At 38.8% G+C, this 19120-nt stretch overlaps 1 protein-coding gene and 1 long non-coding RNA gene across 2 annotated transcripts in view; one reads left to right on the top strand and one right to left on the bottom strand.

Moving 5' to 3' along the window:
- Positions 1-19120, top strand: part of LOC108629652 (putative uncharacterized protein DDB_G0285119) — a 162488-nt gene that overhangs the window by 48850 nt on the left and 94518 nt on the right. Inside the window, exons 2-3 of the mRNA XM_026817629.1 lie at positions 9438-10217; positions 13061-13713. Of these exons, the coding sequence (XP_026673430.1) occupies positions 13502-13713 (212 nt within the window). The 5' untranslated portion in view covers positions 9438-10217; positions 13061-13501. The remainder of the gene's footprint in view (positions 1-9437; positions 10218-13060; positions 13714-19120) is intronic.
- Positions 5591-8496, bottom strand: LOC113464915 (uncharacterized). The gene is made up of 3 exons (XR_003389784.1): positions 7132-8496; positions 6080-7009; positions 5591-5963 (listed from the first exon to the last, which is right to left on the bottom strand). It is a non-coding gene; the product is annotated as an uncharacterized LOC113464915 (long non-coding RNA).

The following is a 19120-nucleotide window of genomic DNA, read 5'->3' as shown; positions in this document are numbered from 1 at the left end:
GATTTCACTTATAAAAAGTATAAATGCAAAAATGACAGAATTTTGTAATTTTGTATAATTCTTAATAAATAATTTAAGAATATTTTAAAATTGAAATAATGTCAATTTCGAGAATATTATTTGAGATATACAATAAAAAGTACGCAAAAGTAAGAATTATGGGACATGTAGACAATTGCAAGTCACATACAGTTCAATAAAAAAATGCCAAAACTGTATTAGAATATTAGAAGTTATGCGTTAAAAATACCTTAAGACTGAAAAGAACAGGTCGAACAATTTTATAAATCTCATACTTCTGTAATTATCATTTTTTCTAAAAGTTCATTGCTTCAAATATTGGACATAGCTTTTTATTACATGTCTTAAACTCTTGCTAGAGATCCTACAACCTTAAAAATGTAAACAGTGACAAAAGCACATATTGGCTCATGTCAATATTCGAACTAAATTTCTATCCAGATTTTATTTTTACATTAAATTTGACTATTGTAAATTTTAATAACTGAGACATTTATGATTCGGTATACGGTTACGTCTAATAACTTCAGATTAGATTCGAACAGCTAGTTCCTTGTTTGTGTAGGATCCGAGCAACAACACATAAATTGCTTAATTATCGGCAACTAGGAACATAGTGTACGTGACGTACGTATGAACAATAATACTGTTTGTACAAATACCGAATGTTCCCCGGTGTCAGCGATAAAATCGACGCATATGCAACTGTGCAGAGCTTGCACACATTGTATTGCCTTTTTGTGTAAACGCTACTGCCAAGCAGTATGACTATGATCAATGGAGCTTTCCTCCAACTTTGTTCCGAAAGTGCACGTGTTGCTCAAACAGAATCAATATTCAGTGCATGATACATTTCCATGTTTACCTATAATAAACTTAGGCCTGTTAAGTAGCCGTATGATTTACATTGTTTCTAGACGAAAACAGAAAAATGCTTATTTCGTCTGTTTATTTCGTATTCAACAGCGGCACCGTGTCATTTGTATGCCTCCACACGGAATATTTGTTCAGCGACGCGAGACCGTCACTCAAATAAAAATTAACGAACTTTATCTCATCATTGGGGCTAAGTGAGTTTTGCCGTGTCACCGGGCACTTGGTTCTCTCGGTACTTATCAACCGTAAAAGGGGGTTAGTCGGAGAATTGCGGGTTTAAAGAGCGTTAAAGAAGGCAGGAAGAGTTGTTTGTTAGCGGACCCATTTAATGCTTGTGATTAATGATTATTTCATCACGGTGCCTTGTCTGATTTACAACAGTCGCACACCTACTATTAATGAAAATTCATTAGCTCCATTAAGGCTGCTAAGGTTGAAGAAAATTAAAATTAGTTTGACCTAAATAATTTCCTGAAAATCAATTAATCTACTAATGGGTTCAGATTTCATAATAAACCTTTGATTTATAATTTATTCAATTGCTTCCTTCTCAGAGGTTTGAAATATTCCAATTATTTGTCAATTACCCTAATCACTTCGATCTCTACTATTGAAACGAAATTAAATGACGATATTCCTTGGAATCGGGATCTCGGGATGTTCGTTAATCATTGATCTTTGAAAACACGTAATCATGCTTTTTAATCTCGCCAGCTATTTTTTTTTCTGGTGCCGGGATAATAGAAAGTCGGATTGCGAGAAAAGCAAGCAATACGAGTGGAGGGATGCGGAGAACGGATACGGAACAGGATAAAAACGAAGTTACAATTGAGCAATCTCATGATTGGAGACGCTTCGTGAGAGAGGCTGCATACGGTCTACTTGCCTATGTCACGGCTGTTCGCTGTCCTGTGAGATAAATCCGTCCAATTCTCTAAGGAGCACCGGTTGCTGTTTATTTCCCGCTTTTTCCTCGATTTCATGAACGACTCTGACTGTTCTTTTTCTTCCTATCCAAGATCGAACAACAATTTTCCAACCTTCGATTATTCTACTCTAAACTGCTCTCATGATCACAAATGCAACGCGTTTCAAACTGAATTAATTGAAATGACGATTTGATTTGAAATCTAGATTAATTGATCTTTATAAAATGAAATTATTATAATAATATCTTATTCTAACCTTATCCACCCAAGAATTGGATTTAGGTTCACATTCAGAAAAATTTAATCACTCGCTCCTCCAAGCACATTTATTTCTATTAAATTATAACTATTATATCTTTCTGTGGTATACGATCACATTTAAATCCATCTAGATGACAAAAGTATTTTTATGCTCCTGGCCTTTCTTTCCCTTTTAATTTTTTATCCAGTACTCTTAACCAGTTTACCATACGATGAAATTATAATGAATCTTTTATTTTTGAAAATTATTTTTGGATTTATGAAAGTTTCATGGATCTTGAATTCACTTAAATATTCGCATTATAGATAGTATAAGGATAGCTCGTTTAATCTACTTGAAAAACTTCCACTTCCGATCAAATTATTTCTAGGTTCTGTGCTTATCTTTCTTATAGAATTCATGTTGGAGGATACGGTTGACTATAGACACGCAAGTAAATGTATAAATCATGTGGCTGGTAACGTGTGTGAACATTGTATCTAAGCGAAATTCGATCCCGGAACACTTGATATCCACGATAATGGAGTAAAGCAACTGTATCTCAATTTTACCATAGTTTATCGCGGAATTTCCTAATAAGCCATAATAGCTGCTGGTTGGAATGTTTGGTTGAAATTCCACCTGGGATTATTGATCACTCTTATTTTTCCAAGAATCCGAGCCGAAGCAACAGTTTACTCCAAACGTACCCTGACCTTCCATTCTTTCGCATGCTTTTCTATAATTAACATACTTTATACCTTTCTATAATTATATTCTTCTGAATAATAGAAATACTATATTTTGTTTTTAAAAATAATTAATCAGTAGTTGGAATTTTAAATTCGATACTGCATATCATGATGACCCGATAATAATCGTAATCATGAGTGTGATTATTAACATGATTTACTTAATCATATTATTATCAATATTCGTATTATGTACGTGAGAAATCGTTAAAAATATGTCAATCGAACTTCGATATGCCACTGGAATTCTCCAATATCGACGTCCAATATTCATATCGTTTTTCGATCAAAATCTATTTTAAAATTCTTGCATACAAACTCGTGTAGTAACGTAATATTAAAATCATGAATATTTTACCTATCCACGAGATCAATATCTCCACATTTAATGATGCATTGATATTCTCAAAGCCAAGTTTATATCGCAACATAGTAAAGAAATTAAAAAGAGCGATATCTCTTGATTAATTTCTCGATTAATTTCCATACAGACATATTTCTGTTTCAAATTATAAATTCAATTGAAATACTATATTAAGAGTTCATATAAAATATGTGAATAGAAACAAATTAGTCACTAATAAATTCAAACGAATACGCCTGTAAATTTCCTTGGAACATTTTTCACTTTCTCATATCTATGCTCTTACATGTTTACGTTCTGCAAAATTTATTACACGCCTTACGTAACTTTTATATTACGTTTCATGGTAGATACGACAAAAATAATTCTTTGTTACATCAAATACGACGCTTTAAATTTATTAAATCGATTTTCTTTTTTTAACTTCGTGAATATTGTCAAATGTCCGCAAATACTTGTGTTAGTCGTTGCACGTATTAAACTCCGAGTAGAAAATTTATCTCGAACGTAATGACGCTATAATAATCGTTAAATTCAGCTATCTCGATCCAAACACGGCTTTCAAGTAATTTTGTACGCGATCGTGATTCTCGCGGCATTGGCTCCTTTCCATGGTGCCATCGGTGGCACTATTACTCGCGCCTCGACAAAACTCGTCCAGTCATCGTTAGCAATCGAGAAAACGATTTCGGGTTGTACGTAGGACGTATACGTATTCGTATAAATGAAGTATAACAAGATTTATAACTCTCGTAAACGTTTTCGTTGTACCATGCGGCTATTGTGTCTGGAATTTTGATATCCCCGACGACATTGAATTCATAGTAACAATCGGTGACACGATTGTGTTACTGCATTTGAGTCACGACAAGTGGGTCGGTCGAGTATAATTAGAATATCGTGAAAAGTATCAGAAAAATATGTCAAACGTGTAAATCTTGATGGAACGCTGCCGGCAGATCTTCTTTGCATCTCACTGTATCGAGTTTGGGAACTAAAACAAGATATTCTTCGTTACCATTAAATCCGTTTTAAACTTCATTGACAAAGACAATTGCATTTATTCCACTGGCAATTCTATTAAAACTGCTTGCTCAAATTACTCCTGTGAGTTTTACGCAAATAGCGTACCAATAAATAATATACAAGGCAGCATAAAAAACGACACGTTGAAATGATGAAACCGCTTTTAATTTCCAATTTAATACAGAAAGTCCTCACTTTTAGTATCCTATCTTTGCCCAAAAGGGAGGTTTAAAACCGCATAAATATAAATCAGTCGCGAGATTATTTCACTTAACCGATCGCGAGAGTTCCACAGGCGACTATTCACATTAACGACCGTCTCTCCTCTCGTTAATGCTCGGATGTAATTTAGAGTGGGAACGCTTTTCAGCCGATACAAATCGATCCTCGTTGCCGGTGAAAATACGGCATGAATATAATCGGCGCGAATATAAACGAGCCGGAGCTGCCCGGAAATAGCAATCCATCAATATAGCAGGTCAGGGTGGTACGGATTTTGGTTTTCACCGTTAATCAGTAATTAATTAGTTTCTGTCCGAATAACTGGTTTGTCGCGCGTTACCGTCAATGTTAGGAGTTGAACGTTGTCAGGAAAAATAAATCACGTATAATGCAGCGTATCGTCGAGGGGAATTCTACAATCTATCGAATGCGAGGTCTCAGCCGTAATATCGCGGAATGCGTTCGAACGTTATAACCTTCCGTTGCGCGACGATGTGCGGTTGTTTGAATGCGCGCAATGGTATCAGTGGAATATGTAGTAATAATAAATTAGCGGTGCCCAGAAACGGATCCTGCATTCCCACCGTTGCAGACTCACGGCTTGTTTGCATTTTGTAATGTGGACTTATTGATCCCCAACCGTTAAATGAAACTCATCCCTGGAATTATTCCAATGAAACGTTCCTGCGATTTTCCTTTTTTTTTTTCATTTATTGATTGTTTAAAGCTCAAATAATCATTTGCATGTTCAATTTTAGCTCTTAACTCAACACTATTTCTACCAAGCGTTGTCAAAAGACACTTTTCAAATTTTTACTTCAAACTATTACTGGATGTCGTTCTCGTGAAAACGATTTATCGAATTTTATGGATGTTAATCTATTTTTGGTGTTACTGTCAAATAAGTTCTATAACTGTTTCTATCCTACCCTGTCCAAAATTTGACTTTAATTAAAATCTTTCAAGTTATTTGTTTAAGGATGTATTGGCTATACAGTCAATCCCAAAAGTTTGTGTACCTTAGAAAAACGGATTTCCTGTAATTAAAAAGAAAACAGACGTCGGAAGAACAATGTTAATAATAAAATTTTTATTAGGTTGGCAACTCAGTAATTGCGGATTTTAGATAAGAAGTCTATCTTGATAAAATCTGCAATCATTTAGTTGCTAACCAAATATTTATTCTACTCGACTGGATGATCATAAACAAATAGATTTTTTTATTTATCCATGATTCTACTATTTTTCTCCATCTCGAGTGATGAGTTTCGATTAGACTTTCGACCAAGTATAATTGTACCGTCCGTAGCAAACCGATAACAATAACTCATTAACACATCGGAACAAATTGTCGGTACGTACGTTCCTAATCGCTAATTAGCCAATTAGTTCACGCAATTTTGCTAATAACGGTCGGGCGTATCGGGCCGATGAATGACGTGGCGCACCTGTGCAACCGTGTTAAAGGAGGTATTCAACGACGATGTCTGCGTTGGTTCCGTTGCCCGTATGTTATTCGATCATAGCCTGACCTATAATTAGTATTGTACTAACAAACTCGCCACCTTTCGCGGTTACTCCCATCAACCCGATCACGTTTTGTACTTCGCCAATGATACTACAACGTCGCATCAGTTTCATTATTTACCTAGTCACCCAATATCTCCCTTCCTCCTGTTCATCATTAGACTTCAAAGTTTTGCCATAATCCCAATTTAATTTTATTCGAATGAATGTTGATCGCATTCCATTGATAGCTGCTTTTTATAATCAATTAATTAATCAATGACTAATCTAGACTGGTCCAAAAATTCATATTTTATCATTATAGCAATGGTTTTTCGTGGCTGTTGTTAGATGATACGTAAGTGTCGAATAATCTTATTCTTTTAAGTCATTCACATCAACAACAAACAATTAAAATATACGCAATAAGAGAATATTAATTGTACAGTACTGTTAACTCGACTAATCTCGAATAGCTCAGACTAGTTTTTCCTAGCGAAGTGTATATCACATGAATAAAATAAATTAGAAATGTAAAATGATTATACGTAGAATTGTTAAAAATATTTCTCTAATCTATCGCAAAGCATTATTTCAAATAAATCTAATTATTAAGCAGGAATTGTAACCACAATTCCTTCCTTTGAAGTAACTGTACATTTTTTATGCGAATCTATTCAAGTGAAAAACATTGTATAAATTAGAATAAGACTTATAATTTAAATTTTTATAATGTAAAGAAAAGAAATTTTCATTTAAAAAACGATTAGAATGACATGGAAACATCTATCTGTCGTGTGAGGATGATTTGCACTAATGAACAAAAGAACTATAACGACGCCGCGGGCGGCGTGGCGCCCTTGACAATTTGCAATGCTAATATCGTTCTCATGACTTTTCATTTCTCTGTTTGTTAACCTACGACTATTTCTCGTTGCACCGACGACTCCGTGAGTGAAGACGCCTTATGTAAATCCAACGTCTGAAGAAAAATTGTTCGTGCCGTTCATTTTATGGATTTTGTAGACTTTCAAATTTTTAAATGCTGTTCCCGTTGAAGCTTTTCCAACGACTAATAAAAATTAATGTCATAATTATTAGATCTGCATTCCAGTTCCTTTCTCTTTCTACTTTCCTGATAACAAGTTATTTACATCTTGCACATAATACTTGCTATCTAATGACAGTTCTTACATTGTACATTCGCAGTAAAACTTCAGGTGAAAAAAGAAGCTCAGTACTGTTGCAAGTTGAACCAAATATGCCTTCAGCAGCTTAGCATGGGTATCGCAAACTTCGTGAGTTGAAAATTCCCCTTGGTACCTCGCTTTCCTAGGCATATGCAGTTACCTGCGAGTTAGAAGCCACTTGGCTCCTTATTGATCCGAGTTTAGACGTCTCCGTAGACGTCGTTAAAGTAACTTCGAAAAACGTTACATCTCCGTTGCTCTCGAAATGATTAATCGTGATATTGTCGTTGAAACATGTATACCTTGGATCATCTTCGCCTCGTAAATCATTAAATAATAAGATTCATTTAGACATTTTGAGAAAACGTCATTCAATTTATTATTTCTTAATGCGACACCTAATTTACATAACTGGACGATTTTAATTGTTTTAATTCATGGTTTAAAGGCCATTTATAGAAGTTCTCGATATTCCCTTTCATTTATATTGTCACATATTTATTTAAGAAAATGTTGGATTGAAGGAATTCAATATTTATAATCATGCAGCTTGGAACAAATTCAAATGAACCGTCTCTATTTTCGCTTGATAATGGACCGGAGTAGGTAACGCTTGTCAAAACTAAACAGAAGTCGCGTTTCGAGAGGGATATTCGACGTCCGGAGGAGCCGGGTGTAAAGTTTGCGACATAATGTTGAGTTAGGCCGTGTAAATAGTAGAGGCACTAAGGCAAGCGGTAGATGGATCCCTCAACTGAACAATACCTCTTTGTCGAGTTGCAAACGGCTGTTTCCAGCTGGCAAACGTATGTTGGTGCTTAGCTATGCAACGACGATACCGGCGCCCACCGTAGCCTATGCATTGTTATTTTGATGAGGAACTGACTCATTACTGACTTTAATATTTTTTACGCACACTTACATCTTCATCTAAACCGAGATCTACTTTGAGAGCAGAAGGTATAGTGAAATCCATAAGTGTTCGTACACATTTTAAAATTGAGTTACTTCACTGTACGTGTTGAATTATATTTGGTTTCTAGATTGTATAAAGCTTTACGTTCTGTAAGTATATCTTAAAACTCCTACCTGAAAGTGTATCTTATCATGGTCGTCTTACTTTTGCTGAGTACTTTCGTACAAAATCGGGTTTGGTATTCCTTGAATGAAACGTTGATAAGCGAATACACATTATATGTATATATACGAGTGTATTGTGTACAACAGACAACGTAATTTCGTCGTAAACTTCAAAGGGATTAATTGGATTCTTCTTTTATGACGGAATAGGAGCCGTAAAAACGTTTCGTTCTCACCCGTTGATGACAAGCAAAGCTTTAATTTAGACGAAGGTACGCGTGTCTGCGCGTCCGTTTAACGACTACTCGTCTTCTTTACCGCTCATTGTGCACGTCGTCGTCGAGCATTTGCTTGCGCAAGGAACGTCGAATGGACGTCGACGCTCATTGTGTAAGTAGGCGGTACAAAACGTTCCAACTGTTATCTAATCTCGGAGGAGAGAGAACCGCTTCGCGACTCTCTGGCTCATCGCGTCACCGTCTGGTTGCTGCCAGTGAAAAAGTGTTTAATCGCAAACACGCCTCACCTTCCATACGCATCCGGGTTTAGGGCGAATTCCTCACGCCCAAGTATTAAACGCAGTTTAAGCTACATTTATTTTTATTTTCTTTTTCGTAGAATTTGAAATCTCTTATGAGGTTCATTTAATTGTACATGAGTACGTACAAACATTTAATACATTTTCTATTTCTACTATTTTAATTTAATAATCTTAGATCTTCCTATTTAACCCTTTAAGGAATTAAAAAAATACAGAAACAGATTTTATTATGCAATATGAGAAGCAACAAATATTTCAACAGAGAAAGGGAGGGGGGTTAAATTTTAAGTTTCCGTAATTATTGAATCGAAACAAGATACTGTGCATTATACAGATCATTATACTAAACATATTAAATTTTCTTCTTATCTGAAGGATCCTTGATTTTAAAGAATTCAGTGGTTTTAGGTCAGATCACACACATATACGAATATTGTGGTAACTTAATGGTACAACATATGATGAACAAGTTGGATGAGTAGGTGTTGAAAGCATATATGTAGAAATTAAACGGCAATCCTCTCATTACCGAGCACAATCGCAAACGTAACCAGCCCTTAGAGACCTTTCCCTCGATTGCCCTCCAATTCCTGGTACAATCGTAGAAGCGAATTGCATGGAAACACGAACGACTCGCCTTCGCTAGTCCCAATGCGCCCTAGGAAACTAAAAACGCTCGTTGGTTGCAGATGACACTTGGCAGCCCGTCGTCGTAGGACCGACGCAGCTTTCCATCCGCTCAGCGAACTCTCTCTCTCTCTCTCTCTCTCTCTCTTTCTACACATCAAGAGAGATCCATTATGTTCATCGAAGGGCATGTAAGAACAACGCAATTGATGTACCGCTCTGCGTTGTGAGCTCGATTTACTGTACGTTCTGCGTCGCAACAAGTACCGTGATACCTGGCTGATCCACGTCGAGGAGAAAGGCGAGTCGGAAGAGCCGCAAAGAGGAAAAGCCGCGAGACAGAGAGTGTGACAGGTGTTCGGCGTTGAAAGCATCGAAGAAAAGTCGAGCGTAAATGCCCATAGAGGCGCTTAAGCAGGCTTACGCGCGAGCAAGCGTACCGTGAACACATCCCGGCTTCGGTTCCGCCGCGCGGCGCGCCCGAGAAACGTGAAAACGCGCTCGTACAGGCGTGAGGGATGCGGCCCATGGGCGAAGGGTGGGGTCTTTGGGCACCGATAAGGCTTATCCGAAGATACGATGGCCGGCTGCTCGGCTCTTGTCGTCAGTCGTAGTGCTCAGGTGGCGTCGACGAGATCGCCGTTCGCTTTAACTCACGCTGATATCGCGGGTTCGCATCTATTCTACGCACCAGCATCGTCGTCATCGTTATCACCGTATCCGGTTCGTAGAGCTCCGATCGAATTGAGCACAGTCACGGAAACGGGGAAGGATCGCGATCAGGAAGCAGAAGGTGCCTGAGAGGAACGAGGACAAATCGTCCGCCGACGGTGCGCAAACAGGTTGGAATCGACAGAATTTGAAAATTGCGTATTGCGACATGAGGATGAGTCAATCGTTACTTGGAATGAGATTAGAAGTTTTTATGCAATGAGTATGATAGTATATTAGACGATGTTCACTCCAGGCTTGACTGTTGAGTACATAATGTTCTCGTTTGATAATTTGTACAAAACGTTTCTACAAATTGAAGATAAGAAACATTTATTCCTGGTGATTATTGACCCTCGTACGAAGATGGAGAACAATCGGTGAAAACGCTTTCGTCGGTCTCCCCTAACTTCAACTTTCACTCTCTAATCATCTCGTGCTCAAACCGTCTCGAGATTTTAATTTGACGGTTTAACGTGCCAAGTGGTCAGCGATAAAGAGAATTCGAGTTGGGAATTCAACCGAAAAGGAGAGTTTCGTCCCGCGACGTTTGGTCTGGACTGAGAGGGATAGAGGGAAGGACGAAGGGAAGAGCGAACGTAAGGACAAAGGCGCTAGAGTTAGAGGGTAACCTGAGGGAGCCGAGGCTATCTTTCCTGCGCGCTTTTCTCAGCCCGCGGGCGTCACTATTTCCCTTGTCTTACCCTCTCCTTCCCGCGAGCTCTTGTCTTCGCCGCGCTTTCTTTCTCGCCTGGCCCCGCCGCTCGCGTGCTAAATTATTCGTGACCCCTTTTGACACTTGACAGTGGTGGCAGTTCCGGTAATTGCGTCTCTACCTCTGCGCCCTCCGGGCTCCAGTTTGACTTTCTTCATTCTTCGTCTCGCCTCCGACTGTCTTTGCTGTTTGCCCTTGTTGTACGTTTCTTCAACCGTCGAATGAAATTCCGGTATAATCGTAGTTTCTCTACAGATCGTGTGTTTTTATCAATTAGATATTTTTATCAGTGATATATAATCGTCATGAGGAAATTTCGTCAATTTATAATTCGGATTGATTTGCTTGTTTCCGAAAAAATTATTGTGGGATCCCAGAAAAATACGACGACGAAACTGGCAGTTGTCGTTGTCAAGCTTAGCAGTTACGAGACTCGAAGAAAGACAAACGTGTTAATTTCAAAACATGTTAATTTATTGGATTATTTGGTAGAATTTTATTTGGTAGAATTTTATTCTCACATACGAAATTAGTTATATTTAAAAAAATACAAGAATATACTTTCTATGATCAATCTAACATTATATCTTTTAACCACGTACGCGAATATAATGAAAATTATGCATATATTTTAATATACATTGAGAGGATGACGAGGTGCCCGCGACTATCAACGGTTTAACGCGTCGCGACGTTATGCGAGTAAGTTTATCGTAGTTGAATTCGGGCGTTGGTTCGTTTGTTCGTACGTTCGTTCATTCGTGCTTTTTGTTTCTCTCCCGGTACGCTCATTACGCTCGAGCGTTGGTTCGTTCGGTTGCGTCGTGTTCCACGGTAAATAACGGGGCGGAAGCTTTCCCAGATGCTTCTCCCAGGCGTCTTCGAACACGTCTTAGAACGGAGCGCGATACCGTTCGAAACAAAGGGACACTCGAGACGCCGAAAATCCCCGAAGAAGCTGCTGCAGATTGTCGGTCGAACGAGGAGAAACCGTTGCAGTTTCTCATCCCTGTCCTATTTTCGTACGGCTTTTTGCTCACAGTAAGTACCATCGCGCTCCTGGGACACCCGACCCCTGCCTAAAGACAGGAAACGGAACTGTGTACAAACGAGTCCTCCCAATAACTCCGAATTCAATACGAAATTTAATTACCAGAAAAATATATTTTCTAAACATTCATCCTCATTCCTCATGTTTTAGGTTTCACGTGTTTAGATTTTCCTTCTCCACTGAATTTATTATATTATGATACGTTTTAATATAAATCTGTCACAAGTTTTCTTATTTTCATAAAAGAACGTCTTTCGCGTTTTCAATATTTAGTTACGCGTATTTTATAATTCTGAAAACTGTTTCCATAATATTTGGCAAGCTAACAGTGTTACTTCACTGCTAAATAGACGTTTGAACAGGAAAATGAAAAATATGTTTAAAAATGGTAAAAGAATAGTTTAAGGGAAATTAAGTAATGACCCGATTTGTGTATACAAGCAGAGTTTCTAATTAAACTTGAACTTTTAATTGACTTGTTGAATGTTTCGCGCTGGAGGTGCGCTACGTATGCGTTCTCCTCCGATTCCATACGTTCTCGACGATGTTCTTTGAAGTGTTACCCTGTTACTCAACGTTCGTAAATTATCGTCAGTGAAAGAAGCACAGGCCTTCTTCGAGATCAGTTTGTCACTAGTTAATTAAAGACAAATAGAGAGTATTATATGAAGTCCTCTACAATTTAACAAAAACTAGAATATATTTATAAAAAAATTCCTGTTATTTCTCATTCTGTGTGCTCTAGACATATTTATATTATATCAAACATACAGGTAAAATATTGAAAACTATTTTTCCATATTGAGTTTCATACAAATCGCATCTATACGCAGACGTGCATTCTCACTTACACGCTCACACGGATTTATTCATGTTTTCTCACAGTTTGTGCAATCAAAATTTTCCAATTACTTGAGCAAACGTAAATCTAGGCCATCAATTTGAACGTGTAGCGATAGGTAAAACGAATTGAAGTTGTTTTATTCGACGGTGTACCATTCAGTGGACAAAAGCTATACTCGATTGAAACGTTTGTTACTAATACATATAGGAAATTCGAATATCTTTCGGAAACCAGAAATTTTACAGCAAACATCATCGTATATATGTAAACAAAAACAACAGCGCATATGCTGAACACCGATTGTTCTCCTCGACCTATAGCTCGAACCAACGTAACGACAATATGTTTTCATCTGTTTTTATAGCGATTCGAAGGAGCGGCTAATCGATAGCTGGGATTATTCGGCAGTCTCGATTCGAACGTTGAACGTTAGTCGAAAGTTCCTCTGATAATCTGCGGCAACGGACCGAGGGACAGATTATTATCGGTGTTATCGTGTGATCAGTGCAATTGGGTTTTCGTGAACAGTGTTCTGCTTTCTGTGTCGACTATTTAAAAGTAAAGAGAGAAACAAGGAATTCGTGTAACGAGCCGGGATTGCGACGAACGTGAGAGCGGGTACTGTTTGCGTTACCTTAATAGATAAATTTTCGGTACGGTTACCGATTTGATTCGTTGGCACGCGCACGGTAGCGTTTGAGGGTTGACGCCTTCAAACCGTAAACTACGAGTAATCCTGTCTTCCCCAAGGATAAAGGAGACCGAGGGAGGGAGGCACCGCGAACCGGTCGCCAGAAGAATTCCTATGAAAATGCTTCAATCGTTGAACGCTCTGGCGGGTAAAATCTCGCCAGGCTCACCCACCGACAGTAACGCGAACAAGGTGCACATGCACAATAACAACAACAACAATAACAACAACGTCGTGCATCATCATCATCCGTATTCGAAGCAACAGGTACAGCAGCAGCCATCGCCGTCGTCGCAGTCGAGCAACGGCGACCAAAAGGAAAACAAGTAAGTTCGATTTTCTTTTCTATGCTTTATTCATTGAGAAATTGTATTTTATAAGACGCACCGTGCAGCAAAGTATCTTTAGGAAAAAAACATTTACATATGTAGCCGATATTAAATGGACACACTTTTTGCATTGCACTGCATACTTATGCATTTAATATTCGATCAAATAACATTTCTAAGTCTGATAAAAATCGTTAGAAAAATCGAATCATGTAAATATTCTTTAATTTATCTCGGTTATAAATCAAAAACCATGAAAACCTACGATTTAATTTTTAATCGTTTGTAGCTCATAGCAACATCAACCGATTTTTACGTAACTGTGTACAAATGATTCGAGGGATGTTGAACTAACTTCGTACGTATGTATAAGAAATATATACATGTGAGTCCAACTAATCGTGACGCATGGAAAGTATTAGAGATAGAAAGACAAGACATGTCATAATTTCTATGTATGCATGCGAAGTCAGTCCGAAATGCTTTGAGTCACTTGTATATACATATAATTTGAATCAATAAACGGAATATTCCAATTATTTATTAAAGATCTCCAATAAAATATTTGGAAACCATTTACTTTATTCTTCGCGATTATGCCAACAAAAATTGTTAACAAATTTCTATTACATATTAGGTATTAAATGAAGTCTCTTAGTATTCCATAGGAATATATGTCCTTTGGTCTATTAAAAAAGTTATTCCATTTTGAAGTGCGTCCACTTAATATTGCTCACGACTGTACTATTAAAAATTACTTAAAACTGTTTGAAAGCGATCACTATTGCACTATACGTATGTATAATATTGTATAATCATGTATAATGAAGTATTACATAGTGAATTTTGTCTAAAAAGAGGTTCAAGATTAGATCTCGTTTAAACTTCAACTTTAAGTGTATAAATTCCGTGACTGTAACGGGAAGTGAGATTGTGTCGGTTCTATTTCTTTCGCTCTATAATTACACGCGGAAAACAGAAGGTCCCAGTAATTGAGCTTGTTCGATAAACAAGATAAGAAAATCAAAACTCACAGTGCAGCCGCGCTAGTTGAATTACGGCGGGCAATGTCGCGATAACAATGAAAATGCAATTTAATGCTCGTTACGGGCCACTTCCCCGTCTACGCTCCCGCTGCTTTTTTCCCATAATCGTGTTATTTGCAAAACCTGAGAGTGAGATACTTCGCTTAATGGAAAGGCTGTCCTCCGAGGATACACGATGCGAGCCAGGGGGGTTCCTCTTTAAGAAAAACTCGAGTGAATAATAGCACCCGCGACGGCGCGTTACAGACCTTGACTATTTAAATTGTGTCCGGTCGGAATCAATAGAGCCTCTTTCTAATTCGTACAATATAAACGAGATGTGATATTTGCGAGAAAAAGATTAAATAGTAGATCAAATTTCGCACGAATAATGAGTAAAGAAGTAAATTCATTTTTTAATGTTAATTTAATTCGAGACGTTAAATGAAATGAAAAATTGTTGAAATTGAGTTTGTTTCCATATGTTCAGTGTTTGCCGTTTTTAAACGACTTCGTTTCACGCGATTTATTTAAAGTTTCTTTACTCGTCGGCCAGCGCTGGTACAGACGTACTAATGTCAAATATAAAAGCACAGTGAAAGCCTTAACGCGAAACGCGCCAATAGCGTACGGGCTCTTCGTTATAGAGCCTATAACAAAATTTATACGATCTGCAGCTGGTAGATGGCCCTTAAAATATTGCGGGCGTAAATTCGCGCGGCTGTTCTCGGTTACTCAAGAAAACCTCAGGTCCCTTTCCGTCATCGTAAACTAGATCCTTAACCCTTAAATTCATAGTATTGTAACTTTACAATGTTTGTAGGTGTACACCTTCGCCTTATGCACGTATAAAATGCAAACCATGAGATTTTCTATTCACGTCCCGACTATACGGTTATAAAAAAAGATCGCGTAGGTTCCTCAAATTATTTTTCTACGATCTAAAAATATTCTGTTGCTTCGAAGAAGATCGTGGGTGTAAAGATCGAGGTATGTTCTTTTTATTGGGACTCGAAGTGGTAGAAGACAAAAGCTCGATACATCGATATACTCTGCTTCATTATTTCGTTACGTCATGTAAACGTGGATCGCGCGAATAACGGTCGGCAAAAAGGAAGAGAACAGGAACGGAAGTCTAAAATAACTTGGCGGCATTCCCCGATACGAGAGAGGGCGAGAGACCATACCCGCGACATCGTTCTCCTCGGCTCGGATCTTCGCCTCCTCCCTGTTCGACTTTCCGCCACGCGCCTGTTCTCTCACCTTTGCTCGACGGTCTCCTTCATCCACCGACCACGGAGTGGATCCTACTAAAATATGCACTGGGCTAACATAAAACGCGATATTCGAAGGGCGAAATTCTCAAGGACCCGGGGAAATTCTCGGGGAATCCGGTTGTTGGCGGACGCAGATGGTTCGCCGGTGATTCATGACGAAATTAAGTCTTCCCTCTGAGTCGTTAGGTCTACCATCGATCGTAGTACTATCATTTTTTAAATATTTCCCTGTTAAGATATTAAAATTGCAGGGAATTTACAAGGGTTTCGCAAACGCCGTTTCCTTTAATTATCCAGTTCAGAGGATTGGATGTATCCGAAACGAAAAACTAAAAACAGACACGTTTCGACAAGAAGGAAGAGGAAGCAAATATTGTATTTTATTTCCTTTTTATCTTTTGCCTGTTTTTTCTTCTAAAAAAAAAACAAAAACCAGAAAAAAACATATTTCTCTTTGGGGAAAAGCTCGAATCTAAACAATGGATTCTCCGCGACAAAACAAAACAAAAGTAATTCGAAAACATTTCACGGATAATTTATATTCCCCGCAGTACACTGACGAACATTGATTTATAAGCCTTTTTTTTTTCCGACGGACCTCCGGAAACGTAGCCTCGACAAAAATCGTGTCGACCACCGGCGATGAATAGCAACCCGCTTGACGCGACTCATCCATAAATCTCGTTCTCTGCTCCTGTTTGTATGTAACTCTCTAAACGGTCACAGTATTTTTCTATTCGTCTGACATAGTTAACACGTCCCGTGGCACTTGAGTCACATCGGTGGTAATCGAGATTTCATTCAGCAAACGAAGACAGATCTTGTCGTTTGATTAAAACAATATTTCGCTCGGCAATTTTAGACGCGTTGTCGCACGGTTATGGTGGGTGAGAGATTTAACATTTATGCTCGCGGGTGTAGTAAGTGCGCGTTCGATGAACGGGTTACACGGGCAAGGCCGTATTAAGTCGTCGCGTAAATTCGCTTTAATGCCTAATAGCGGCCGCGCTCTGGCTGGCTGCTCATAGAATAATAAGATACTGCCGCAACGAGTAGTTAATTACGGGAAGTGTTAGCAGTGTCGGTGGTCTGCGGCGAGTCGCTCGGTAGCGAAAGCGCGTAAGTTCTGCGAGGAGCCGTTTAACGCGTGTAGGGAAGCCGATAGGCGCAAGGGTTAAGTGATATGTACGGCTCGGGGGAGGAATTCGCTTAACAAAAGGGTCACTAAAGGACCCTAAAGGTCGTGCGAGGAGGGTTCCCTTATCTCGATTCGAATGCTTCACCGGCGTCGGGAAACTACATCGAAATTAATTTCCACTTGTCGACAGAACGGTATTTCTATCTCTGTTCGAGTCGCTCCGCGCGGCATAGCCTTGCGTCGCCGGTAGACGCGGTAATCGTGGTTCCGTATTTTACGTCTCGTGAATTACGTAAATATTTGCCGCCACGCATCTTCGTTCCCAGTTTATCGCGGCACAGTGCAGTCCATAGTTAGGTCGATAAGAATTTTTGTTCTCCCGCCGGTTAAAACAGCGATGGCAATTTTCAGGTACTACAGAAATTATATTCATAACTTCGCGATTATCACTTGTATAATACGTTTCGTTTTAATTAGTTACAAATTGATAGTTACATCGATGCAACTTTACAATCTGAAGTACAATTGGTAACGTTCCGGAATTGCATTGAGCAGCTAATTTAACTACCTGTTAAATTATATTTTTAATTAATTCGGAGTTGACAATTATGAGGTGCCACTGGTAATATTTGGAAATCGCGAACATTTTATTGGCGGATATTGTCTGGTTGTAGCTATTAAATTGTTTTCAGCTTCGATTAACCGGAAGTTTGTAATTAATTGTATCAAAATTATTTTTTGAACATCAAAATGACGAGTGTTGGCAAGTAGTTATTCACAAAATTAATCGAGCTATCAGAGAAATCATATAGGACATTTAGATATGCCCTTCACAATTATAGATGTATTAGAGAGGAGACTAAGAAATGTGTACTAATAAAACGATAAGAATTATATTTAGCATAAGACCAAAAACGTGCTGGATAGTTGAAATTCGCAGATGTCCGGTAATCTGTAAAAGAAGGAGCAAGCTATTCCGGGAAAAGGGCTCGTCTAAGAAGTCTGATAAATCCGACAAATCCAAATAATGTAAGATCGCGGAGAAACACGCACCTACCTGCAACAATCTCGGACCATCTTCTTTGCTTTTACTGTCGGCTTCCTCTTCAGCGTTCCGAGTCTCTCCGTTACTAGTTCGTGCGCGGGAGCGCGTCGTTGTGGGTGTGAGCCACGTCCCGTGTTACCCGTTGAGGGGTGGTTGGCGTATAAGCATCGTTCGGTCTCGGTGGCACACACCGAGCACGTACCACGTAGCCGTGATATTGTCACATGCCTCTGGTGCAAAGCTCCAAATTGTATCGTCGTAGCCGCGTGTTGCATGTGCCAGCGAGTCTTCTGCTCGTTTACCCGTCTGTTTTAGCCCGCTACTCCTCCCGGGTGTTGCTACTTATACCGAGAAACGGCAATAACATCCAACACGCTCGAGTGATCCTTTTTCTTTTCGAGCTGACGCCGCGCCGCGCTCGTATATGTTCCGTGAGGGTTGAACCCGAGGGTGTGTCTGTGCGAGGATAGAACGCGTAAACAGACAACGGCGGTAGTTTTCTCCGATTGAGACGTCACGTCCAACACTCGAGAAATGAGAACGCGCGGGGACTTGGCTGCCGGCCCGACAAACTGGTGTCAGTTCATAATCGAAGATTTCGCGGCGAGATTCGGAAGGATAGAACGGTAGCGGGGATGTTGTGGCAAACTTTATTGCAATCTTGATGCGATCCCTTCGGATGATTCTCGGGTACGGTTGAGAGGATTGGGAACCGAGATATTAGGATGAAGATTGGAATAGAAGTACGGTTTTATCGTTTCGACAAGAAGAACTTATAAAATATGGTGTACATAGTTATAGTACAATATCAAGTGAACTAATAACAATCATTTATTAATATAATTTCGTAGATGGACATAGTTCTTATTGCGAAACACTGAGAGAATTTAAGGATGTATTGGCTACACAATCAATCCCA

The sequence above is a fragment of the Ceratina calcarata genome, unplaced genomic scaffold (assembly GCF_001652005.2).
Source record: "Ceratina calcarata isolate Rehan_Ccalc_2016 unplaced genomic scaffold, ASM165200v1 scaffold136, whole genome shotgun sequence".
NCBI classification, from domain to species: Eukaryota; Metazoa; Arthropoda; class Insecta; order Hymenoptera; family Apidae; genus Ceratina; species Ceratina calcarata.
The sequence above is the reverse complement of the archived record's forward strand: the minus strand, read 5'-3'. Positions and strand labels throughout refer to the sequence as shown.